Below are 27,690 nucleotides of genomic sequence, written 5' to 3' on the forward strand. Positions count from 1 at the left end.
CTAATAAGTGTACTGTTCTACAACACAGCTCATGTTGATTGGCTCTGCCCATTTTCTCCTGGCAAGGATGGCCTTTATAAAACAGCTTGAAAACAAATTAGTTTTATTTTTTTAAAGAACTTGAGTTTTCATTTAAAAATTATATAATAGTCAAATACTGCCAACTATTTGTAAAGTAAAACTATATCCATCAGAAGAGTAAAATTTACAACAGTAAATTTTTAGGAGATGAGGGAAATGGGAGAAAAGGGGAATATGCTTTAAAAACAAACAAACAAAAACCCTGATTTTGTTAACCAAGGATGATAATATGTCTGATTTTATCACTGTGAAATTTTACCTGATTTACTAACCCATAAAATAAATTCAGTCTTATAAACTAGTTCTCTCCCTTCTTGAATATGAACTTATTTAAACATTCCAGTTAGGACAAAAAGTCCATGTTCTAAGTCGTCATATCCTTTTATTGTGAATGGTTATAACAAATAGTGATAACTGGGGTATTTATTTTGTCATATTTAAATGTCAACAGATGAAATTCCCACCCTATAGAATATTTTTGAGTCATTTCAAGTGCCATTAACATAGCACAAAACTACTATAAATTTCCGTGGTCCTTTGTATAACTGAAACGAGCATACTTTACAAAGATTTGCCATGCAGCTTTTTCAACCTTCAAGTTATTGTAGTAACTTCTCCTAGCACACTGTTTCTACACTTGTAGTTTAAAAGTATTTTGACAGTATTCCATTTTGAGTTACTCCAAGTACCTAGAGGTTAATGGACAGGCCAGGCATTTCAAGAAAGCCCAGCCAGAATTAGGAAAAAGAAAAAAAAATGTGAGGAATGTGGTACATAAAATGTTTATTGAGTTTTCATTTTAAGTATGGAGGAATTACAGTGTGTAACCTGTGCTTGTTTAAAGAATTTCTGTTGGAGTGTACTACTATTTCTCTAAAAGAATGTATCACTGCAGAGATCCACAGTGTTGGGTTATAAGGCCTCCAGAAATTTCAGGACACCTTCTCCTATCTAAGGAAGCAGCTGTGAGCCATAACTGTGTATGGATAGCTACAATTATTTCTATAGGGAGAAACTTTCATAGCATCCGATCATCAACTCCTTTTTCTCTGGTACTGATGGTAAAGTTTCTTATTTAATGAGAAACATTGGTGCCTTATGTAACTTTTACAATAATATATGTAATCTTGTTCCTTTAGTGATATATTTAGCATGGAGCTCTACATCCATGTAGAGTCAATTGACTTTAGCAGGACCCCCACATGAGCACAGGAAACCACGCTAGTAGATACCATTGCAGGATCAGGCCTAAGGTTGTTTCATCTTTCCATTTTAAACCCCTGTTTCTAATGGGTTTTTAATAACTGTTAAGAATGTACTCTGCTGAGACTTGACATACCTGGTTCTGGCCCAGAATTGTGGTGCTGGATCAGGAGTGTTAAATTTGGGGAAGATTAATTTTTTAAAGGCATTTCCTATTTTCAACTGTACATTCCGATTGCTTGGTTTTGGGAGGGGTAAGTAGAGCTTGAGTCTCAGTACATATGCACCCCTCCTGTTCTTTGGTCCACATGGCAATTATTTTAGTTTGACCCAAATTTTTACATAGATGTGCAGATGAAACAACAATATTTTAAACGGCAACTAGTGTTTACTCCACTCAGTGAATTTTTACAATGCTAAAAATAATCTGTGGGTAGTTCAGAAACATTTTCCCTCACATTCTGTGTTTAAAATAACATTAAGGTCATGACCCACACTAATAAGGTAATGGAAATTCACAGATAACAAAATGCCACATGCTTTTTAGTGTTGTTGAGTTCCTCTGTCTACAGATTCCTTTGACTTGAGAACCAGAAGGTTTTACAGGATAGTAATGGGCTAAATCCTGGACTCACTGGAGTCAGAGTTCTGCCATAGAATTCAATGAGACCAAAGTTTGGGGCAGTAATTGGAGATATTTACCCCTGTTCCCTGCCCCTTCCTCCCCACCCCCCAATCTATTTTGTGGAAATTAGGTTTGCAATGTTATATTGCTTCCTCTGGTTCCACCATCTCTGTGGACCTACACGTTAACCAACAGAGACCTGGCCCTGTTAGTGGCTAAAAGAGAGTGGGCCTCTCAGGCATAAACATCGGAACATTTAGACACCTTTTAGACATTTTCTCAATGCTAGTTCTTAGGAAATAGTACAATGTTGTAAAAGAGGGTTTAATAGGATGAAGAAGGGGTGTGTTGTGGGTGGTGTTATCCATTTTGAATCCTTGATAATTAATTCATATTAAATTAATAACCTAAAATTCGCCAGCATATATGCATACTAATATACACATGAACACCCATCCACCCCTTCAGATAGCCGGGGACCTAGCAGTCTGCAGACTACTTATTTGCAGAAGTGTCCCTGAGGCAAGAAGGAGAAGCTGTGAACTGAGTTAGGCTATGCCTGTCATACTGTTTCCTAGGTTAAATTTATTTGGTCAAAAAGGATTAAATAGTTTGGGGTTATAGTGCATCGTATATAACACCACTCCCTCTCCTGGCTCAAAGCTGCTCTCACAAACGGGGGAGCTTTCAATAAATTCTGGAACCTTCGAAAGCCCTTTTGAAGCATGACTGGAGGTCTCATGACCCAACAGCCTGGATCAGTTCAAGATACAGCCTTCAGAGAAGTGTAACAACAGGTAAGTGATATACTCTTCGGGACAAAATCCAGAGTATTTAGCCACCTGTGTTTTTTCTGTACTTATCTGAACTGAATTTGAAAAGTATGTTTTTAAATGTTACTTTAAAAGACCAGTCTTTCGCATTGTATTTCTTTTGTAGTCATTGTGCTTTTTGCTGCTCTAGTCTGCTATAGTTGCATGTAGTGGTGATGCTAAATTGGAAGCAATATTGCTAGCAAAATGGGATTTGCCTTTAAGGAATCTTGTTTCCATTAGCACAACTGGGTGGTTTTCCTCTGAATTTAAAGGTATTTGACTAGCTTGGCCTCAAGCTGTACTATGACATCTTAATTCTTTGAGACTAGCAAGCACTCCTTCCTTGAAGTATGATTTATTAAAACAAAGGAAAAGCAGAAGGAAATGTACCCAAATGTAAGAGAGAGTGAAGAAAGAAGTTTAGGAATAGAAACAGGAATGACTCCTTGTTGACAACTCTACTTTGTTTTCTCTTGTCCTCTTCAGTGCAGTTGAATAGACCAAAAAGCATTGTGACAGTGTACTAGAGTTTTAAGTAATATAGTCCACAAAATAGAGAAGATTAATTGATGGTTTAAAAAAAAACCAACTATTTACATAGTGCCATAAAGGTACATGGCTTTTTAAGCCAATTAGAAGACCGGGGTGGAAACCTGGCATAGCTCCCATTGACTGAATGATGCCAGGATTTCACCCCAGGTCCAGTATCAGGAGGAGCTTACAGTCATGATAACGAAAACAGTCATCTAAGTGATCTGTAAAAACCTGACATGATTTTACAACATGATTAACAAACAAAAAAAGGGTGTATGTTTAAGAAATCTCAAGACTGACTCAGTTACAGAGCTGTATACCTAGCTCTCTCTCCATCAGCAGACTTCAAAGCGCTTGACAAAGGGGTATGCACTCCTTTTATTCCTATTTTCCAGATGGGTAAAATCAGGCATGGAAATACTAAAGACTTTTTCAAAGTCATACACGTGAAGCAGTAGGAGAACCACACATAGAATCCAGGTCTCCTGAGTCCTAGCTTGACGTGTCCTGTTCTCTGGAACTTGTTGCTTCCCAGGAGAATTCAGTAGTTAACTATTCCTTGACTTCCTTTTCTGAGAAGTGAATGCCTCTGTATCAGGGAAAGAACGCCTGAGAGGAGAAATCATGTTCTTTCCTCTAACAAGGCTTGACGAGAACCTAGAGTTACAAGACCAAAACTAGATGCCAAAGTAGAGTAATTTAATGTCTTCTCTTTATTTTATTACACTTGAGGAAAGTGTGAAAGATAATTTACCTCTTTCAATTTCATGTGACAAGTAGAAATTGGTGAAAAAACATTAAATAAAGGCTAGCACAAATGTATCCTATATTATTATTATTTGTTTTTAAGATGCTAAAAAATTATATTGAGATTGGCATCTAAATCTGGATTTTACTGAATCAGAAAATATGTGGGCTACTACGTAGTTTTTCTGAGTATATTTGAAAGGCAAAGTATATCTCTGACACTGAAATTAAGCATTAAACTGCACTGTACAGTAACTTGAAGTAGGATCCTACTTAAAAGCAATATAACTTCTTTTTTTCTTTTTTTTTTTTTTGAGTGGGGATGTCTGCTTATTGACATCTCTTCACTGAACATTTACTCTATAGAAGCTTCCAGTATTTTTTTTGAATGTGGTTTTAGGTGTATGGTCATCCTTTGAAGAAGGGAATTTTATATGAAACCTCTCTCATAGATGATAGTTGTAAGTACTGCAATTGATTCTGACCTTGCCAGTCTTCCTCACCCATGGTTGTGTGTTGCTTTGTACAGTACATATGTTTTTTAAAACACAAACACTCCCTATTCTGTTAGGAAATTCTGGAACCCTGATTAATTATGAAACTTTGTTACAAATGTCCCAGTGTACAATTTCCTTGTGACATATTTGTATGCAGTTTGAACAATATGTACGTTTTGATATAGCAGGAGCAGCATCATAAAATAAAATGTAAAGTGGCCATGTGGCATTTATGTCTTTCACCATCTGAGCCATTGTATTATTGAACCACTAAAATATAATGTGGAATATCCTTGAAGTGTGGTTTTAGTCTGAAAATGACTTTGTTCAAATACCATTTAAGATCAGATCTCCTCACTTTACATATAAAAAAATGATTTTTTGTTTGTTTTTTTACTTCCTACTTGCAAACTCAATCTGAAAGTCAAGGCTAAATTCTTTGTTACCTATACATCACAAATTCAAAATCCATGCATTCAAAATTCACAAGAACTTAAAAAATAATTAATGTAGGGCTCTGTTTGACTTCTGGGTTTTTTGCCTTTCACACTGTCAAGCTTTTTTGAAACCATGATATCTAGAAATGTACTTACTTTTGAAAATGAAAGCTCACATAACATGACATCAGAGGTTGCAGCTTTAAGAAAATGACAAATATCACAAGACTTCTAGTAAAATCACCAGAGTGGCAGCACTGCAACAGTGAGAATTCCTCATTCAGAACTAACAATTTTGATTATGGTGCATGAGCTAGAGTAGAATCCAGCTCGCTCTCCAAGAGTTTCATTGGCACTGTAGCATTAAAAAGTTGTAAAAAATTATTGTTAGTCAGCTTTGATTTAGTTCTAGATTCACACAGAGAGCAGATAAGCTGAGTAAGAATCTGCCAATTCTTATAGTTTATATAGATTATATAATTTTTATAACTGTTGTAGTCATTTTTCAGAGTAGGAATACAGTTTTAAGGATACATTCATTTAACTTTTTGATTATTTTGTAGAGAAAAGTATTTAATCCTTCTAATTGTTTCTGTCAGTTCTACTTGTTCAGTCAAGGTGGGGATTGTTTTTGTTAGAGATATAAAAAAATACTCTCTTTTTTTTATTTATTTATTGCCTTCTCCCTGATACCTTTCACTAGCATCTGTTGGCCCCAAAAGCAAGCACTTAGAATTGAACCCAGGTTTCCCCTATGGCGGTGCAAAGTCACTACTGTAATACTAGGTTAGCTTCTAAAGAGTAGTTTTAAATGTAATTTATTTGCTGTTTACCTAGCTCATTGCCAAGATCCAGCAATTCTTAATTTTCAGCTTGGTGGTATCAGCTTTTAATTTCTGTTACAAAAAGCTGAAGGTGGAAGATTAAACAGTTCCAAGTTAAGTGATTTTTTTTTTTAAATTCCAGCTAAATGTAGTCCAGCGGTGAGTGAAGTTCTGCTAAGTGTTAGATGGATGGAGAAGAAAAAAGCATCAAATAAAGAAGGCCTAGTTTTAAAAAAATTTAAAAACAACATAACTTTTCAGGCTGTATTTTACTAAATGTTGTTAAAAACTATAGTGTGTACCTGAAAAGTCTTGACACTGACAGGAGGAGGAATGAAGGAATGTTGGTAGCATTTTCCCCCCTTGGTATTGTTTCTCTCTCCTCCCAATGTATTTATATAAATAGGTATTTTGATGTCTGTGGTTTTTAAATAAAATGAAGCAGGTTAGCCCTTTCCACATCCCCATTGGAATGTTCTTCCTTATGTAGCCTTGATATGATGCTTGATTTCTCAGGAAAAAGTTCTCTTTTCAAGAAGGTTTGCCATCTCACACATTGATATAAAACCCAAAGAGCTACCTTAAGTTGACATCCCACATGCTTTATTCTCAGTGAAACTCCAGAATCATTGACCAATCACCCCCTTGAAGCACTGTGTACTTGGGACAATATAAAATAATTGTTGTGTGATTGAATGCTTTCAGTTCATCACATTTTTAGGCTTAATTAAATATGGACATATGTAGTGTGAGTAGCAGAGTAGAGCTGTTCGAATAGTGTTTGAAATACTATTCTTTGATTAATTTCATTGGTATTCACTGAATAGTTGTTGTGGTATTTGGCAAATATTTTATGGATCGGTGAACCCTAGATCAGAGTTACAGTTAAAAGACTAGTTTGGATTCAGATTTTTCCCTTTCTGACTCATTCTTCATTTCTGGAGTATCTAAAAGTATCTTTGATGCTGTGAGAAATTTTATTTGGAGAAAGTAAAGACAGTTAAAAGAACTGGAGAGTCTGGAAGTGACTCTATCTCAAAAAGAACTATTTTATTCAGAATGATACAAGCATACATAACTAACTGATCTCTAGCATTGTTGGATGCCCTCAGGACAAAGGGTCAGTACAATCCATCTCATACCACTCACCAGACTTGAGAAACAAATTATTCTATTTCCAGGGTTGGCCCTAGACCAAATGGCATCCCAGGCCAGGAGCATCTTCAGCATCCCCTTCCTGCCACTTGTTAAACTTTCCTGAATGCCATTTTTAAAATTGCATTTATTACCCATTTCACAACTTTGATGCACGATTTGCATGCATGATTTATCCCTGACATATACGACAATAAATTTGCACACTAGGATCTGTAAATCTGTATTTATTCATGTCATATATAGGAAATAATTTCTTTTTCCTCTAAGCTTACAGAAACTTTATAATTTTAAGAATAACTGAAATGTACTACATCAAGAAATTGAACTGTGCACCAGCATTGGGTGGGCCATTGTTAACTTGTGTTACGGTAGGTGACAGCCTCAGAATGTTAACCCTAGTCTGTTAGTTCAAAAGGTTGCTTTTCTCCCCTTTGCCCTCGCAAACTGAAGCACAGCATCAGAGAAATCCAAAGACTGGCCAATGGCATTTTCAAGTGATAAAATAGCAAATGATATCAGTCTCTCATTGGCCATCAATCCATTGAAGATACGTTTTAATGAGCTTGAGCTTTGAAAAACTGCGCTCATCACTTGCAACTGTGACCAGCAGCATGAGCAGAATACACAAAGCTATCCACACATTACGAAAAGTGTCCTTCAGCTCTGCATCATGAATGAATTGAAGAACTTGGAGTGGAGAGTGCTTCCCATGTGGCAAAATGTGATGGATGTTGTCCAATTTGGCATAGAGGTCTTTATCATTGATGTCAGAACATTCCCCATGTGTCAGCATCTGGTGAAGGTCTGTACAATTGTTCGAGTGTTTTCCTGTCCACTGGTAGCTTCCTAAGGTCATATTAAAAAAAAAAACAGGTCTTTTCATGGTGCTTCATTTATCCAAACCTTTCTTCAGTGGACAGTTGAGCAGTGTCAACAAGCGAGCAAAAAAACTCCCTCTTGAATTTTTCTTCTGAGCTTCCCATCATCTCATCTCTGCCCTCATAACGAAACTCTCTACTTCCGAAGAATGCAAGTTTCCTTTGAGACAGGCTCAATTCCTACGTTTTCCGCCATTTCTTTGGCAACAGTGATGCCATCTTCGAATCCGTTGTCTCTGTAGGCCACAATGAAATCAAAGCAGCTTCTCATCAAAGTAGTAGCGGTTGCGATGTCCATCAACTAAATCTGTAGTGCCTTGTTGACAACGTTTACTTGGAACAGGATATTGTGCCAAACCACAACTGAGATCAGAAATTTGAAGTCAATGATCTGGTTTGCCAGGCTTTGCTCCTTGTTGGATTCCAGCGTCGGCTTTATTCAACTGCGCCAGTTCCATCAGGGCGTTGTCAACCTCAATTACTTGCTACCTCAGTTGCCTTATGCTGTCAGTGAGGCTCTCCCAGCAAGTGTCACTTAGTGACTTCATGGTCATATTTGTAATGTCTGTGAGGATCTTACACCTGATAGTTGATGCTGAAAACAGGATGTATATCCTTTGCAGTACTCTGAAGAGAGATACTGGATCTAAAGAAAATGACGCTGCATCTGACACAACCAGGTTGAGGGGATGGCAGCCACAAGGCATGAAGAAAGCTCTTGATTGAAAGCAAGGATCCTTGCCTGGACACCACCGTTTCTTCCCGTCACATTCATGCTGTTGTCGTAGCCTTGGCTGTGGCAATCCTGAACTTTTATTTTATTCTCATTCAAAATGTTCATAAACAGTTCTGTTAGGCCTTTTCTAGTAGAGTCATCCACAGACTAGAAACAGATGAAGTGTTCCTTTACTTGGATACAGCCATCCTCGTCGTCAACAAATCGTACCGTAAATGACATCTTTTCACTATAACTAATGTTATAGTGCAGTCCATTGTTATGGGTAGCATTTCGCTTTGCCAAGCTTTGTTATCAAGCACTTTCACTGCCATAAGGTCAGTCCATTCATTTTGTTTTGCGGCAGTAATAGTTCATAGCTTCTTTACGATCTAATCAGTGTACGTGCTCACGCATGACATTGTCGTATTTCCCAAGGAGCTCTACCAAACCAAGTAAATTACCATTTTGTTCAGTGAACAGCTTATCTGACAAGCCCCGGAAAGCCAAATTATTCTTTACAAGGAAGAGGGTAATTGAGATCAGACACTTCAGCACATTCTTCCAAAGCTGGGTTTCTACATTAATAATACGCAGTTTTCTGCATCCATGCATTTTTCAGCTTGAGCCTGGACTTGACCTCCATCCATTTGGAGTAGGCTGTAAAATGGCCAGGTGACTTTTCATGTTGCTTCAGAGCATCGGCTAAGTTATGCCAGTAATTGTACGTGGAAAGTGCATTCATGTCAAATATTTTGCAATAAAAACAGAACCCTTCGTCAGTCGATTTTGAGTAAACTAGCCAATGCCAATTCAGTTGCTCACCATTTTTGAGTACTCTTTCGCAATGTGACTTTGAGAAGTGTTGTTTCTGCTCATTTACTGGAAACATCATATCCTGGATTTTTCCCGGCCCATTCAAAGCTGTATGATCAATATCAGTAGAGTTTAGGAGTGCTAGTCATAAAGCAGGATCTGATGTATCGATTTGTGGTGTGCAGTCTTTCTCCTTGCTGTTTCTGTCATCATGCAAAGCTGATTTTTCTTTATCATTTCACTCCTTTTCATGTGAGCCACATTCTTGTTTATCATCACTCTCCTTTACGCCGCCAGGAAAACTGGACAATTCTCCATCAGTTTCCTCACATTTCCATTCTTTATCTTCAGGTAAATCTGCTAATTCCTTAGTAATAGGGCTTCCATCATTTATGCTTCACTTCTCAATTTCTTCTGCACTGAGATCATCGCTACTGTCTATGTTATTCTGTTTCAGCTATTTTCCCATCAAATTTGCCCCTTGCTGCAAACTAGATTGCAGTTGAGCTTTTTGCTTCCTGTACTCTTGAAGTCTTTTTTGGGAGCATCTTTTATTTTCTAGGGGGGAAAACAGACAATAGTAGGGAGAGCAAAAGTCGATGTTTCACAGTCTTAAAAAGTCGTCAAACATTACGTTTTAAGCGTGGCAAAAGAAGGGATAGTATTTCTTTTATATTGTTGTGTAGATGGGGTTCAATAGATGTCAGAGATATCTCATTAAATATGTCCTTTATTAGCTGCTACTTACATTCTTCGAGTCTTAAAACACAATATCGCACCTGGGCTCTCACTTCACTTCACGTCGATCTTATATCTCACTGACTGACAGATGATGCCTCACCCCCTATATACCCGCAAGGGCATGTCAGACAACATTCTAGGAGGTTCAACGAAAATGTAGTTCTCAGAAAGTCTGGCATGTTCCACAAGATTCTACAGAGGTCGAGAACATTCTAGGAGGTTAGTGAAAAATGAATCCATGTACAGAATACCTGAAACATTTTACTTCAAACATTCTATTTCCCCTTTTGTCCCTAATAACAAAAAAAACACTCCAAGCCTGTTGGCCCCCAAGTCCAACACCCCAGGCGGTCACCTGGGTTGCTTGCCCCTAAATCTGTCCCTGTCTATCTCCATTCTGTCTCCAATGCTATTAGAAAAATGAATACGAATTCTGTGGAACAAAGGGCCAGCACCTTTTACTAATCACATCCACCCTTGGCAGTAGATTGTTGTCGAGGAAACCATGATGCAAAAACAGATCTAGAAGTTGTCAGAGTTCTGTGTATTTAGAACCACGTGCCTAGGATCTGACACTCCTTAGGAAAAAGTGTTCAACTAACCTCAGTTTTACACATCACGAGATGCCAAACCATGAAGTTTATAAAATAAGACTGAGCTGTGTGTTTCAGGACAAAGGAGTAGAAATTCCAGAATATTGTCCTGAATGCCAGAAGACAGCTGGCCCAAAGTAAATACAAATGTAAATTTCCGTTTCCTTTAATTAGGTTTTTGAAAATAGAGACCCAGAATTCCTGTTCCTTTTAACGCCCCTGGTCAGTACTTTTTGATAAGGGCAAAGCAACTGCCATTTGGGACACCTAATTTGCTGAATACTGGCTTTCTCCCCTCCATCTCCCACTCCAAATGAGGCAGTGGCCTAGAATTCCTATTTCTGATCTCTCTGTCTGGTTGTGAGGATTAGAGTCCTGTTGGTCGTGGCCAGGAAACTGCATTAACAGGGCATGTATTTCTATCATGTTGGTAGATTTACCTTTTTAATTTTAAGCCCTGAATTACTATGATATAAATGGCACTGGCATTTAAATGGAGTTTTTCTGATGCAACAAACCAAGCAGCCAACACTAAGTGGTCCAAAAATATCAGTCTTTAACAAAAATCTTAGATTTACTCTGTATTTGTTTTTCAGTGACAGTGTGCTGAGCTATACACAAAACTAATGACATTCCCTGCCCTGAAGAGCTTAAGTGTCATAAAAACCAAAAATGTTAGGTCATTGCTGTTGTAATGAAAGATTGTGCCACTGTCTGAATGGTTGTACTTTTTGATGCTAGCTTTCTCTTCATGCTTACTACACAAGACTAAGAAAGAGAAATGTCATTAATGCTTCTACAAAAACAATGAGGAGTCTGGTGGCACCTTGAAGACTAACAGATTTATTTGGGCATAAGCTTTTGTGGGTAAAAACCCCACTTCTTTAGATACATCATCTTCTTGCATCTGAAGAAGTGGGGTTTTTACCCACAAAAGCTTATGCCCAAATAAATCTGTTAGTCTTCAAGGTGCCACCAGACTCCTCATTGTTTTTGTAGAAGCATTAATGACATTTCTCTTTTTTAGTCTTGTGTAGTAAGCATGAAGAGAAAGCTAGCATCAAAAAGTACAACCGTTCAGACAGTGGCACTTTAAGGTGCCACCGGACTCCTAGTTGTTTTTGTGGTTACAGACTAACATGGCTACCCCTCTGATATTAAGACTTCTGTTTTCAGTTTAAACCTTTGTTGGATACAAAAATAGTATGTGCCAGATGGGCTACTCCTGACAATTTCTCAGACAAAAGGAGCATTGGTCTGAAATTCTTGGAGGAGAAATCATGTGCGATGGGGTACACTCTGACAATAGATCCATAAGTGCTCTTTCTGTTTGACAGTTTTATTTACCACAGTTTTTCAGAAATCTACACTTTATTAGTTACCCTTCAGCCTGAAGTCCCATTGCACAATATTTGTATCCCAAAATAATTTATGTATGGATGAAGGGGAATCTGTATAGAGCATTACATTACCAACTTAAATTGCATTTTATTAAACAAATCTATTTAACAGTTACAAATATCATTGCTTATTAAAAACAAAAACTGTGTTCTCCATTTTTTTTCCTTTTGTACTCCACTAGTCTCACTTCTGTTTTATAATCCATTTCATTTATAGTCTTTTTAATTTTTGTTTCTTGCATATTAGTACAACATTGTAGTATCTAGTTGCAAATGCTCTAACATAATGTTTTAAATGTAAACAAAATTGTTTTAATTTTTTTTATTATTTTCATGAAAAATTTATATTAAGTTTTTGTTTAAAAATAATTTATAAAACTTAAATTTTGGACTTAAATTACCAGACAAATGCCCCTTAGACAATATGTCGGATCCTTTCCTTTGTTCTTAGTACCAGAGATTAAATGAGCCTAAATCTAGGCAATTTTGGAGCACAATGCAAACCACATTTCGTTACTCTCCCACCCACAATAAATAAAGCTGAAGGACAGTCCCTCATCTCTTAGAAGACAGTCACCAAGTCTCACTCTGCTCGGAAAGTAATCTACTGGAGTATGAGGTAATTGCTTTTTAAAAGCATCTTTTTTCTTAAAAGCAGCTTCTTAAAAGCAGCTTCCTGCAACTTGGAAGAAGCAAAGAGCTGACCCCACTATGGAATCCACTTTTCATCGACACTTAATGAAATCTAATTACAGTACTAAGATGCATCAGTCAGAAGCATGATAGAAAAATCTGAGATAGTGATAGAACTGATGTTTTCTGGGTAATTAATAGGAAGCCTTGAGACTAATGATGATAGGTGCATAGAAATATATATTTAGAGAGAGACAGAGAGGAATAATATAGAGGACTTTTAATGACAGAGCAGAGATCGTCTTTGTTTTTAATTTGTACAAAAATGTCTCCTACAAAAGCGTTAAATCTGACATATTGAAATAGTGGGACTGGGTCATCCTGGCAGTTTGGTAGCAGAACAATATGTTGCCATCAAGTCATTGTTTTGGCCCCAATCTCCTTTGATGGCAGGAGTTGAAAGTACTATGGATTCAGTATGTTCAGCTCTTGAGACATGGGAAAGCTCTTTGTGTTGCTCTTCCTGCTGCTGCATAGAGAATTTCAAAGCCCTTTGCAAACAATAAATTAAGATTGACGTAGGTAAGTGTATATACCCCGTATTACATAAACTGCAACATAAAAAGGTTGAGTAAGTTGCTCAAGACCACATAGAACATTAACAGAGCTCGAATTACAAGTCATGGTAGTGGGCTGGACACCTACCAGCCACATTAAAGATAGTTTATACAATATACATTGGTTAAATAATTTAATGAATCACTTACCTCTGCTAGGTTTCTCAGTGTTCTTTGGATCTGTGCTCCTTAGCATAAGTACAGAGTGAAGAATTATTATAAATTGATGCATTTTATTAGCCAAAATAGCTTTTAAAGTAGATTAAAAAAATTACAAAAAGCAAAATAAAGATGGTTAGATTCTAGTGTTCAAAGACAGAAAAATTGACCACAACGTGGAATGTTAGTTTTCAAGAGATAATAAATCAGTTAAATTAATTCACAGTTTTATCAAAATCTTCTTATAAAGGCAAACTTTTATCCTAGTTCTTTACTAGTAATGAGTGGGTGGGTGATTTGGCTATCAATGTGACTAGGTATACTTATTTATTTCCAATCAAGCTTATATGCCAATGGAATTATGGGACTGCTCACGTGAGTTCAACCAAGCAATTCTATGGTAGGATTTAGAAGTTTTGACAAGTTATTTAATTATCAAAGAGTGTAAATTCAGTTCTGAATTACCTTGTCCAGATGATACTCATAGCCAAGTTTTGCCACTGATACATGCACAAGACTGTCACACAGGAAACCCAGAACGTAACATGCAGGTAATAATTCTGAAGCTATTCTAACTCTTTTGGAATTTCATCAGTACCACCAGGTCTTACGCCACTTGAACCAAAGTTTCAAATAGTGGTTAAAATCTTTAGCTTACAAGACAATTCAAAACTCTTTTCTTCTTTGTCTAAGAAGTTGTCAGTTCTCTTGACTGCAAAATCTGTGATATGTAGGCTGAATGTTTTGAAACACTTAGCACATCTCACAGCTAACTTCCCAGGATATCATCCCCCATCCTTGAAGTATGGCCTACATTCTTTGATCCTAGATGTGTACATTTACATTTGGCCATATTAAAATGCAAATTGATTGCTTGCAGCCAGTTTACCAAGTGATCCCTATCGCTCTGCATCAGTGACCTGTCCTCTTCATTATTTACCTCTCCCCCAATTTTTGTATCATCTGCAAACTTAATTAGTAGTGATTAGATATTTTCTTTCAGGTCATTGATTTAAAATGTTAAATAGTATAGGGCTAAGAACAGATACTGGCAAGCCCCCACTAGAAACAGACCTGCTCTATGATGATTCACTCTTTACAATTACATTGACCACATATGTATTTAAAATGGACAACCTGGTATTAACTATATGGAGTATTTTGTGGTCAGGTTGCTTAAGCAATTAAACTTTCTTGAAGGGGTCTATTACAGAATGCATTTAGATAGCTGTAATTTTCTAATATAGTTTCTTACATCTCAAACGTGTCAATTAAGATTTGTGTAATCTAGTAATAACATTATACTGTGCTGTATCAGATATTATAGCTTGAGCTCCTGTATCTCTATTTCAGATTTATAGATCTGAAGTATATACAATAGAAGAAAAAAGTAAAAGAGAAATTTACTTCACAACTTAGCAAGAGTTTGTAGTTAAGCCTATCTAGTTAGCTGTTGTAGTTACTCAAATCTGTGTGAAACACACTGAAACAGTATCTGCTGTTTGACCTGTTTGAAAGGATTAGACCTAAAGTATGTCAATATTCTGACCTATGTTTGGATGTTTTTCTTACTAATAATTTTAAATGTTAAGCAGTTATAAACCGATATAGTGCTGTCTTTTTGAGTCTGCAGCTAGCCTGAAACAAAAGCTGTGAACTCCCCGCTTTCCAGTCACTGCCCTCCACCAATCTCATTCACTTTTAATTTGATGGTGACACTTTACAGCTTAACATTAACTATTTCATTGCTGATCATTTAAGCTGCTAGGACAGTGAAGGGAATGGTAATGAAGCCTATGGAGAGAGGGGGGAGATTTGGGATTTACTCCAGGGAGAACAATGCAGAGGGACAAAAGAAGGAGAGAGATAAAGACTAGGCTGGGAGAGGAGAAATAGGGAAAGGAAGATGGGTCAGAAAGAGAAATAAAGGTAAAAAATACAGTGGTCATAAAAGGTAGCATATCGTCCGAATATAACAATATCTATGAATACAACAGTAAGACGCTGAATAATAAATAGCTATAGGAAAAATTTGTGCCAAATTGTTCAAACCTGGGTGCCTAAAGTGAGGTTTGTAAATAAGTGGGAGTAGCAGGTAGTAAGCACTTCTGAAAATTAGGACACTTCTTTATTTGCGTTCCTAAATATGGATTCAGGAGCCTGTCTTTCGGAACTCAGATCTGAAACGTTTGCCGTTATTTATAACATTAAGGCCACAGTCTATCTACTCTAGCTCTTTATGCAGACCTCCTGTTAACATCAATGGGAGTTCTTCTGGATCAGACGTATGCAGATTTAAGTTTATACCACAACCCATGGCCCATAATTAAACCTGGAATTAGACCTCTATAGAATGACTTTGACACCAAGAGAGAGTCATGTCTGCTTCCTCAGGGTCAGAAAGAAGCTTGATACAGGCCTTTGGGAGACAGGTCAGCAAATATAGTATGAAAAACACTGCCAAAAGACTTAGATGGAAGAAAAATAAAGGGACTTTGTGGGTTTTTAAGAATTAATGTAGTGGAAATTAATTTAAACTATCGTTTACCATTTCATTTTAACCTACATTTTAAAGGATAACCATTTTCCATATCTTGTTAACTGTTCCTCTAACATGGCAACTTTTTATACAAAACTACTTTTAAAAATTGTAATTCAACAGAAATGTCTTTTTTTTTTTTTTAAATAGCTTTCTACCTTTTAGATACATCTTACTTGCTTCAGACAAGCTTCTTGCATGCAGTGTTTTGTTCCTTTAAAGCGTGGTGCTTAAGCCCTGGCATGAGACCTAGATGGGCTGTAAAACTTTCCCTCAGCAGCTTGCTTATGCTTATGCAGTTAACCTTTCTGCAAGGGGTTCTGCTGCTTATTTATAGAGTTCCATTTTTCCAATCATAAAATGAACATTATATTAAGAGAGTCTTCTTTTTACCAATTAGGTCAAAGTCCTAAAATTTTAAGACCTAAACCACATGGTTTAGAGCGAACTGATTCACAAACCATAGGTGACTTTGCTACAAGAAGAAAGGGTATGTACTATAGCACTGCATGTTGTATGGGACTTTGTTTTTTAAAAAAAAGTATGTTTCTTTTAAAGGTTAAACTCTAATAAAGCACTGTCATTGCTAATGTTGTAATCTAAGATATTGGACACATTTTACTTACTAATCAAAAGTGTTTCCCATGCAGGGGAAAACATTCTTACATCCTGAATAGTATACGTAAAGATTTACCAGAAATTAACACTTACACATACAAGTTTTGCTCTGTTCAGTTTATAGCTGCTCATATTTCAGATTTAATTTTGTATCTGTTTATTTAGAAACAAGGGTATGTGATCTACCAGCATGTTGTTTGAAATAACTTCTAATTAAGAGATAATATAAATGTCACAAGTTAATAATCTGCTGTTAGCTAAATGTCAAGGTGCAGTCAAAGAGATTGATCCTGTGACTTTCTATTAGTACAGTGATTTCATTTATATTTTTAAAATGAGCATTATGAAGGTGGAGTTGGACTGGTTTATTGTAGGCACTAACTGTGTCGGTATCCAGTGCATTCACATGGGCTAGGACAAATCACAAATGTCAAACTTTTTTTTTTCTTTTTTAAAAATCATGCTTCATCGGGTGCATTTAAGGCCTGATTAAAAGTCCATTTAAATTGATAGACTGACTCTTGCTGATTTCATTGGGCTTTGGATCAAGACTTTACCACATTTCTAACGATACAGTAGTTGTACTTGGGCTGTTGAGTGCAGCTTCCATTCAGCCTCATGCCTTATAAAGCACTTGATCTGTGTTGATATCCATCATAGCCACTCATCCTGTTGTGTGCTTGTTGCTTAGGTAAGGTTCAGTTCTGCCACCCTAACTCACGTTGAGTAGTACCTTATTCCTTAAATAGTTCACAGAAATAAATTATTGGGATTTTTTTAAATCAGTGGGACTACCAGATAAATAAGCTGCTGCTAAGCATGAATTAAGGTGGCAGAACCTTGTTTATCATAAGTTATTGATGTATGCTGATACCTCTTGAGCTACTACATTTTAACTGCAGTAGAGAACAGTCTGGTGCGATTAAATCCAATAATTACTTATCTGTAACATTTCAATTTAAAAAAAAACATTTACATAGAAATCTGTACCAAGGGCTTACCTTCTTAGATAAAGTTCTATCCTAATAGTGCCTCAAAATAGTCCCCCTAGCTGTAATGAGTACAGTTCTGCTCCCCCTTATAAGACCACCTCTGTTAAGCAATTGATTTTTGTCAGTCCCACAAGTGGTCACTTTGACAGGTTTCACTGTGTATGAACTAGTTTTAAACTGGCTGATGTTTGATATTGGTAAGTAGGTTGGTCTTGGAGCAGTCAGATGGGCTGTCAACAATCCTGTGTAGCTGATATATAATTTTGTTTGTTTTGTAAAAAAAACCTCTAATAGCGTTCATAATAATTTCATAACTACCTTCTCAAAATAATATTTGTATTTTTAAATGGCAAGTATGAGAGAAATTAAGATTGATGATAAATAGACTTCCCTATAAGTCTTGCAGTACAGAAATCCATTGTTTTTTTAGGGCTCAAAATCACTTATATTTAATTTCAGTTTTAGTTTAAGGTGTGGTTCTACTCTGAAAATTATGTAAAAATGGCACCTTACTCAGAATCCTATTATCTGATTAATGGTGCTGGTATGTTTTTCTTCTGCTTTTCTCTCAAGTTAAGCAGTACAGAGAACTAAATCACCCATGGAAGAATGAGCTGGATTCTATTCTGACTCATGCCTCATCAATTTTGTTAACTAAATTCCAGTTAAAGCGGGTTGGGCGAACTACGGTCTGGGGGGCCACATCTGGCCCTTCAGACATTTTAATCCAGCCCTTGAGCTCCAGCTGGGGAGCAGAATCCAGGGCTTGCCCTGCTCATCACATGACGTGACTCTGCGGAGCTCCCGGAAGCAGCAGCATGCCCCCCCTCTGGCTGCTACAGGTAGAGGCAGCAAGGAGGCTTCGCACGCTGCCCCCGCCCCAAGCGCTGCCCCCGCAGCTCCCATTGGCCAGGAACCATGGCCAATGGGAGCTTCAGGGACGGTGCCTGCGGATGGGTCAGCGCACAGAGCCGTCTGGCCTTGCCTCTGCATAGGAGTCAGAGGGGGGACATGCCGCTGCTTCCAGGATCTGCTTGAGGTAAGTGCCGCCCAGAACCTGCACCCCTGATCCCCCTCCCATGCTCCAACCCCCTGCTCCAGCCCTGATCCCTTCCCACCCTCTGAAACTCTCGGTCCCAGCCCAGAGCACCCTCCTGCACCCCCAACACCTCATCCCCAGCCACACACCCCCACACACACCTCAATTCCCTGCCAGAGTCCCCTCCTGCACCCTGAACTCCTCATTTCTGGCCCCACCCCAGAGCCTGCACCCCCTCCCACACCCGAACCCCCAATTTCATGAGCATTCATCGCCTGCCACACTATTTCCATACCCGGATGTGGCCCTCGGGCCAAAAAGTTTCTCCACCCCGGAGTTAAAGGGCCCTCACTTTCACCTCTGCAGGCTTAACAATGGGATTGCAAATGTGTAAGTGAATGCAGAATTGGGTCTGCAGAGTCTTTATTATTGACAAAGGTCTATGATCCAAGAAAATATTTCAGATCTAGAGTTTGCAGGACTGGCAATTTTTAAATAAAAGGCTAGCAACCAATCAACCCTACCTTTTACTTGTGAACTGAGCCAATTTGATAAGTCATTGTGGCACAATAAACATAGAACCCTAGAGTGCCATTTTCAGATTCCCTTTTCAGAATAGAATCACATGTTAATATTCAGATTTCAAAATTCTCTAATAGTGGTCGCACTCATTGCTAGCAACATCATAATTATTTTGGAATGTTTATAATACAGACAGTGGTTCAGAAACCTCTTTCAGAAGTGAACATTTCCTGATAAGTGTATTTTGGGGTTTAAATGGAAATCTTTTACTCAGTGGCAACTTAAAATAAACGTAATTATATTGATTTCTGTGCATTGTTAGTAGCTGCTGAATTTGGATTTGTTTTCAAATGTTCTGTGCTTTAAGATTGTTGTTTGTTTTTTATATAGCAAAACCAGCTCCACTAGAAATAAAACCCCTGCCAGAATGGGAAGAATTGCAAGCCCCAGTTAGATCTCCTATCACCCGAAGTTTTGCACGAGAGTAAGTCTCTTAGCTTTTCTTACTTTAGAGGATTTATTTTCTTTTTACTGGAGCATTAATGAATATATCTCCGATCTTTCCTTTTTCAGCCTCTCCAGCAGAGACTGAGATTTCCTTTTAGAGAGAGAGAGAGAGAGAGAGAGAGTGTGTGTGTGTACGCACGCATGAGCAGCCATGTGTGCAAGCATGTGTCAGATGTATATATGTGTGTTGTGCAGTATCATTTGTTAAATAAAAAAGAAAATGTATAACCAGAAAACTCAACCCTGGTAAAGCTGACAGATAAGAGTTTAAGCTCTAATATACTTTTTTTTTGTTTACCAGGAGTTTTAAAATATTCTAGTTTGATTGTTTGTAAAATAATTCCTGGTAATTAGCTCCTCCAGGTTTCCTATGTCTCCCAGACCGGATTCAGTGCATAGCACAACTTCCAGCAGTGACTCGCATGACAGTGAAGAGAATTATGTACCCATGAATCCAAATCAGTCCACTGAAGACCCAGTATGTAAAATCTACATCTTAACTACTCTCTTCCTGTGCAGTCCTTATTTTTAAATTATGCAAACACAAATCCTTCTTCCAGTCAACAAACCTTTCTTTACATTTTCTGCATCAAAACCAAAAACCATTTATCTCTGTAGAATTTTAGCTTTGTTTTAACACTGTGGCAGTGAGAAAGTTAAGAGTAGAGTTGTTCAATAAAGAGGAAGGTTAGTATGTCTACAGTATAGGTTGAAAGTAAGACACCTTTTGAACAAAGTGTTTTAAAATATGTTCTTTCCCAAGGTCTCTGTCTCTTCCTTTCTGTAATCTTTGTTCCTGGGGCTACGTGTCAGTAAGTAATCAGTTTCAGTGGAAATAAATAATGCTAGTATTCTCAAGCCAATCCAGAGGCCTTTTGGAAAAAAAATGTTGCAAGTAAACATTGCAAGAAACACGGAAAGAACAAAAAAGTCATAAGAAATCTCCATTGATACTTCTTTTTCAAGTTTTTCTAAAAATATGTTTTTGTTTATTATACTTCTTTTTAAAAAAAATAGGAGACATTTTATATACAAGATAAAATGTTAATAATTATATTGTCTACTTTTTTTTCCAGATAGCGTTTTGCTTTCAGTATAGTCATCCAAGAAACTGTTAGCAAAAGTGAATTAAATTTCATTTCACTTGCTCACATCAGATACAGTGTAGAAGTTATTAGTTGTGTGTACATTTCATTTAGGTGTTCACTGAAATGTATCATGAGTGATACATGTTTTACCCAAATAGAAGCAAGAATTTGCAGTAGCATTTTAAAATAAAAGGTTAGTACATTCCTAAACCAAAATATAGTTCAGAGCACCCTTGAATTTTGGGAAAGTTCATAATATCTGTAGCCAAACTTTTCAACTCAGGCCCATCTTAGCTATTTTAAGTTTTTACATAGTGTTCATCACTTAGTATCTAAGTGTTGCTTAGATTCTTATTTAGTAGGAATTAAAATACAAATAGTAATACTTCAAAGCACTGTACAGGCATTAACTGATCCTCACAACAGCCTTGTGAAGGAGTTACTGGTAAGTAAGCAGTGGAATATCCCATTTGACAGATGGAGAAATTGAGACACAGTGGTTGTGAATTACCTTCAGCCATGCAGCAAATCAGTAGCGGAATCAGAATTAGAAATCAGGCATTTCTGTTTCCTGATTCTGTGTTCAATACACTAGACCAAGATGCCACTTAAGAAATTCAATTTTAAAACTTAATATGTTTAATTTCATATCTAGAGGACTGGCCCATTGCTTAGAAAATTTTCTACCGTCTTACATCTCTCATTCTTCTAGATTATGGTACCAAATCCCTTTTATTTTCTTTTAATTATATTTTAAGACGTTGTTTTTTGTTTTTAATGGACACATCCTGCTTGTGTAATTGTGTGAAATATAGACCCTTTTCTACATAAAGAGTAATATGCTTTTACACATGCCAGAAACAATGATACAGACAATGAAACTTGTATTTTATAAATGAAATACAGTATATATTTACAGTAAACCCTTTCAAAGAAGTTCCTAACAAACAACTCAGATGCTTAATTGACTCAGCTTTTTAAATCCTAGCCATTTTTGCTTGTCCATGTTACCTCCTACTGTTAAAGACATTGGTAATAGTGGAATAAATTGTGTAATGGAATTTAAAAAAACAAAACAGAACAACCCCCACTAAATTAACTCTTTAAGCACTGGGGAGGGGGCGTTTGCCAGTGATCTTGAGATGGCTACAAAGCTTTAGGTTTATAAAATGCACTGATTATATAAAGTTTTTGGAAACTTTACATTGTTTTAACTACAATTTAAAAAAGGGTCCATAATTTTCTCATCCTTTCCTGTCATTGACTTTAATGTATCTTGTTCCTACATGTCATACTTCTGTTTAATTTAGTTAAATGAGCAATATTCAGCATTTTCTTTCAAGTTGCTGTCAGCCTTACCCTGTCTTTTCTTCTGCCTTGCTCTTCATTTTTTGCTGACTGCTGCCCTCTGTCTTCCTTTTTTTTTCTTTATCTTTTAGAGAAGAGTCCTTCTATTGTACTGTTCCTATAACACCTGTTAAGAGGGAGGGATCAGGCTGGGAGAGGACAGAGGAGGTGAGGTGGTAAAAATCTGGGCTAATTGAAAACTAGGTTCATGCAATACAATTTAGTTTATTTTAGGCAGCCCTGTCCAAATTTTCTAGTTAGATTAATCCTGCAGTTTTATCAACTGAATAATTCTTTTGGATTTTCAGATTAGTTGTTACGAAAGTTTTTGAATTAAATGCAAAAGGTTTTTTTCAAAACTTTACTGGTATTGTAAGGCTTAGTTTTTATCAAATGACTATTAATAGCAATACAGTGAAATACAAAATTCTTTACTTAAGTAATGTTAAACTCGAGACACAGAGTGCCAATCAGAAAATCCATAGATTGTCCTTAGCTCACTCGTATGTAAAAATTAGACACAATCTTTTTGGAGTGTCTACCTGAAACTTGATTTTTTTCCCTCTCTTTTGACTCTGTGTCCCAAGATCAACATTAGTTAAACTTAATTTTTTTTAGAATATTGTTAGTTCATTAACAGTAGGCTATAAAATATGAATTATTTATCAGACCAGGAGATCTCTTTGATGAGTTCCCAAATCTTGACTCTGTAGATAGTGTTTAATAGATTGAGCAAAATGTTCGAATGTTCATTGTTGTTGACTTGATTATTTTTCATTATAATTTCAGATTTTGTTCGGCAGCAACAGTCTTGATGGCGGAAGTAGCCCTATGGTAAAACCCAAAGGAGATAAACAAGTAGAATACTTAGATCTGGATCTAGATTCTGGGAAATCTACTCCACCTCGTAAGGTAAACAAAATGACTGTTTTAAAAAAAGGTTGATCTGATGTACAAACCTGAGCTGCGTGAAGAATGTGTGAGGTGTTGAAAATTTAGATTGGATTCTCTGACTCAATGAAAAAGAAAAGCAGCTCAGCAGCTTCGCCCTGATTAGCTAGCAGGTATCTATTGTGGCCAGTCATGGAAGCCATATTGCACCCCTCTGGGAAAGTTATAATATATCCTAATGACAGATTTGCATGGGGCTTTTACCTTGGTCTGTCAAGACATGATAAGAGAAGTCAAATCCTTGATCAACTTTACTCACCACCTCTTTCTGAGAGTTACACAGGTCTCGCGTCACTTAACTGTCATGTAGTTTATCAGTATGGGAAGTGCCTGTGTCTACAACTTGAGTACACATAGCAACGTTTCGGTGAACTTTCACTGACTGCACAGTAGATCAAGTATTTTCCTCTTGGGATTTCTTCCCTGGAATCCCGAATCTTAGTATTTTATACAAGCCTTATCTTGTGTAACTGGGAGCTATTAAAATAAAATCTTAAGCAGGCTGTTTTGTATCAATGGCCTGGATAATACTTAGTCCCGCCATGAGTGCAGGGAACTGGACTAGATGACCTCTTGAGTTCCCTTCCAATCCTACTATTCTATGATTATACCTTCCCCAGTCCTTCCCCCTCAGATTTCCCGACCGCTCTCAACCCTCATTTGTATTTTTTCAAATATCAGCAAAATTGCGAGCTATTATACGTGATCATCAGTGTTGCCTGCTGTCTTGTTACAAAGTGCAAGTTTTTATCAGAGATGTCTTTCAGAGTTTTAATGTCCTCTAGCTTAAGATTATGTTCAACAAAAACATGTGCAATATGTTGACTAGAGTAGGTAGTACTCTGTGTATGTAGTATTATTTTTAAAAAAATACTTATTACACTCATAGCTCTATTGCAAATGAACCTGGCTTCATTTTATTGTAAATATAGGTTAATGCCTTTTTCTCACTCTCCCCTTTCCAGAAAAAAAGCAGTGGTTCAGGGAGCAGTGTGGCAGATGAACGAGTGGATTATGTTGTGGTCGACCAACAGAAAACACTAGCACTGAAGAGCACGCGAGAAGCATGGACTGATGGGAGGCAGTCTACAGAATCTGAAACCCCAACTAAAAGTGTAAAATGAAAATTCTACTATTCCTCAAAGAACAAAAGAACTATCATTTATCACAATGAATTCTGATGAAATACAGAATCATAACTGCCATGTTGCTTGACTGAACAGTACTTGGCAATTCTCTGGTGTGTAGCTTCCTGAATGAATAGATGGAAGTCAAAGAACGCTTAAAATATATCAAAGAACTCAAAGTCAGAGGACGTTTTAAATACATCAAAGAAATCTTAAAACCTTAAATTGTGCCCCCTGTCTCTGGATAATTCATCAAATGTAAATAATGTGTAAAAATACTATTGCTTGGCTCCCAGAAAACCTTTTGTTCTTCATTTAACACATTTGTAGTATTACTATGTTTATGCACTTTTTCAGTTAAAATGTTGGTTCAGGTATTCCCAGTCAATGAATTTTAATGACGAATTCATTTTGAGAATTTTTTCTTACACTACTATACATTACAATTCTAGGTTAATTAAGCTATTTGTAGATATGGAAATTAATGTTTGAACTTCATTTTAACAACTTAGAAATGATTTAGCAGTAGTGTCACAATTTAATAATCTACTTGAAATGTCAAGAAATAAACGTTAGTTACATACTGTTTTTATATTTAATACATGCAAAGAATATTTGGAAGTCTACAGGTTACCTTCCTAACAAAAATTGCTGTGAGTTAATAATAATGAACTATATTGGTTTTAGGATCTAGCAACATGGCTTAAACATTAGTTATTAGTGGTGGAATGTTTATTGTATTTTATTAATGACAGTGTTCTGTGTTCATTGGGTGAAGATTCTGCAGGGTGGGATCTTACACTTTTAAGACTGAATAATTAATTGTCAAGTAAACCTGCAAACCACTGATGGCATGCAGTAATGTTGTGATCTCACACTTATTAACAAGTAGTAACCTTGATATTATTTACAGAAGGTAGAATTTATAAATAATCAGGTACGTACCAAGCACTGTTGTGCTAATACACTGATCAGGTTTAGACAATGAACTTAGTTTTATATTTCTTAGAAGTCCTAATGTTGGTTTTCAATTTGAAATTAATGGGACAGTTTGACATTCTCTGTTTGTAGTACTAGCACCATACTGTGATTTTGAATTAGATAGTAATTCAAATGGAAATACTATGTTTTGACACTATAGTGCCCTTTCTACAATCTTTATTTTACTTAATCTCCTGCTTTGCCTTATATTTAGATCCCTATGCAACTGATATTTTATATCTATTTTTTATAAAATAGATACTATACCTAACTGATCCCCTTGTTGCTTTTTCCTGGTACTGGATTTAAAGCTTTGTGTACTGTGATCCTTTTTGTTCACTATCCCAGTTCCAAATAATACTCTGCCCTGGTTTAGAACCATAATTTAGCTGTCAGGAAGAAAATAGATTTTCTTCAAGTACATAAATGACTTAAATTTATTAATTATATCTGGATTGAAAATTTACTAACACTTTTTTTTACACAGATACCTTTAAATAAACTATCTCTTTTTGTCCAGACCTTTTAAGTGTTGAATGAGTGTATACGTGTGTTAGTCTTGTTTTCTGTCATGCTGGCCTTAGTACTTTGCCTAATCTACCATAGGTTTTTTTCCAATTTACAGTATGTAAACTGTTTTATTCTTAACAAGGGTTCTTTTTAAATTAGTAATATTTTGATGCTTTGAATGTTCCTTTTTTAACAAAAAAACTAAATACAATGCATTTTGAGGTGAATTTTAAATAAATCAGATTGTTCAATTTTGATGTGTAAACTCTGTCCAATGGAACCACAAAACAATACAAATTAAGATATATGGGAAAAGTGCCTAATTACCAAACACAGTTTTTTCTGTGAAGTTGCTAGATTGTAGATACAATAAACAGTACTTCTAAAAAACTAAACCTAAAAATATTTTCAAAAGCAAGTTGCTGAGAAAAAACCCCAAACTGCAAAATTGGACCAAATTCCTGTCCCGTTGAAGCCAATGGAATTATTGCCATGGTCTTGAGAGAAACTAAGTATGAGCTAATTATAACTAGACTGTCTTTAAAAAAAAAAAAAGAAAAGAAAAAGGAGCAACTGTATCAGGTTTCCACTCATGCACATCACTTTCAAGGAGTGAAATGTTACTGTGCATAATTATTCTTGCTGGTGAGCAAACTTTCCTTATTCACCAGTACTGCAATTGAAGTATCTATAAGCAAAGCATGTGTTTGGTACTCCACGTAATATGGGGTAGTCTTATTTGGGATACTAATGTCTAATTTTTTTTTGTACTATTAAAGCAGAAATGGTGGGGTCTGATTTACCTCTCGCACCAATCCTTCACAAGTATACCGGACTTTAGAGGAGTTACTCCCGTTTTAAACTGATCTTAGTGGAGAATCAGACCTTTCATTTATTCTGAACAATAAATATGGTACTTATCAAAGGGCTACCATAAGGGGGCTCGAGGCCAAAATTGTACCCTTATATGGAAATACACATTGAGGAGGCCTCAAAACACGGGGTTGAAATTGAGTTTTCTTTTAATTCTCTTCAGATGGGAAAGTTTGGGGGTGGTGAGAGGGGTCACAGAGGTGTTTGTGAAAGAGACTCTCTCAGTCCCCTGGAAGGGGATGCTGCTCTGTCCCTCCTTCACTCCATGACAGTGCGGCTCCATCAGGATTGTGCACTATCAGTTTTTCAGTATTACATTTTTATCTCCAGTACTCTGCTGCTTAGTAAACAAGTAGCAATCTGAAGCTTTCCTTGACTCTTTCAACCATTTAAGTGCTTCAGGGCTGGGTTTCCTGAAGTTGTGCACCAATAGCAATATATAGGTGTCTAAAATGAATGGTTTTTCAGAGGTTCTGAGCACTTGTGACTCCTTTTGATCTCAGTGCTTAACTTTAGGTACCCAAGTTTGAAAACTTTAGCCCTCTTTGACTAGACTTCAGGCATAGTTTGCGGTGAATGATGTATCTGGTATGCACTTATGTCCTCACTTGAGTTATAGCTTCCATTTTATTAGACTTTTTAATTCAATAACATCCATAATGTTAGTTTCAATGAGCAAAAATTGAGTATTTTTTTGTTTTTTGTTTTGTTTTCCTAAAAGAAAATCACCAGTTTCCAGACGCTACAGATAGTGTGGACATAATGCTTTAAAAAATAATATTGGAGTGGTTTTCTTGACTGTGTTGGATTTTAATGTATTTTTCATATTCATTTTTGGCATTACATTATTGTCAGCCTGTATTGCCACAAGGACATTCAAAGAGAGGGTGGTATTAATACAGTATAGTGTCCCTCATTTCTAATAACATAGCTAAAGTAGAACTGTATGCTGCCTATTTGTTATCATGCTCCTCTGTTCTGTTACTATGATTCTGACATTTTAAAATGTGCTGAATTCTAAATTTGGAGGAAGCAGAAGTAAAGCTAGACCACTGGCCTATTGTGATTTTCAGTTACTAACTTTATGGAGGCACTCAGGTACAACAGTAATGGGTGCTATTAT

The 27,690-nt window shown here is 36.6% G+C and overlaps 1 protein-coding gene across 6 annotated transcripts in view; it reads left to right on the forward strand.

Moving 5' to 3' along the window:
- Window positions 1-25,947, forward strand: part of GAB1 (GRB2 associated binding protein 1) — a 145,102-nt gene extending 119,155 nt beyond the window's left edge. For 4 of the 6 annotated variants that reach the window (XM_084626265.1, XM_084626266.1, XM_084626270.1 and 1 more), the window contains 5 exons: window positions 16,413-16,502; window positions 19,574-19,667; window positions 20,045-20,168; window positions 22,915-23,037; window positions 24,042-25,947. In XM_084626265.1, coding sequence (XP_084482391.1) covers window positions 16,413-16,502; window positions 19,574-19,667; window positions 20,045-20,168; window positions 22,915-23,037; window positions 24,042-24,200 — 590 coding nt within the window. In that variant the 3' untranslated portion in view covers window positions 24,201-25,947. The remainder of the gene's footprint in view (window positions 1-16,412; window positions 16,503-19,573; window positions 19,668-20,044; window positions 20,169-22,914; window positions 23,038-24,041) is intronic. The other 2 variants (XM_084626267.1, XM_084626268.1) reach the window with 1 other exon arrangement.
- Window positions 25,948-27,690: the final 1,743 nt, after the last annotated feature.

This window comes from Lepidochelys olivacea, assembly GCF_965140295.1.
Source record: "Lepidochelys olivacea isolate rLepOli2 genome assembly, chromosome: 4".
Taxonomy (NCBI): domain Eukaryota; kingdom Metazoa; phylum Chordata; order Testudines; family Cheloniidae; genus Lepidochelys; species Lepidochelys olivacea.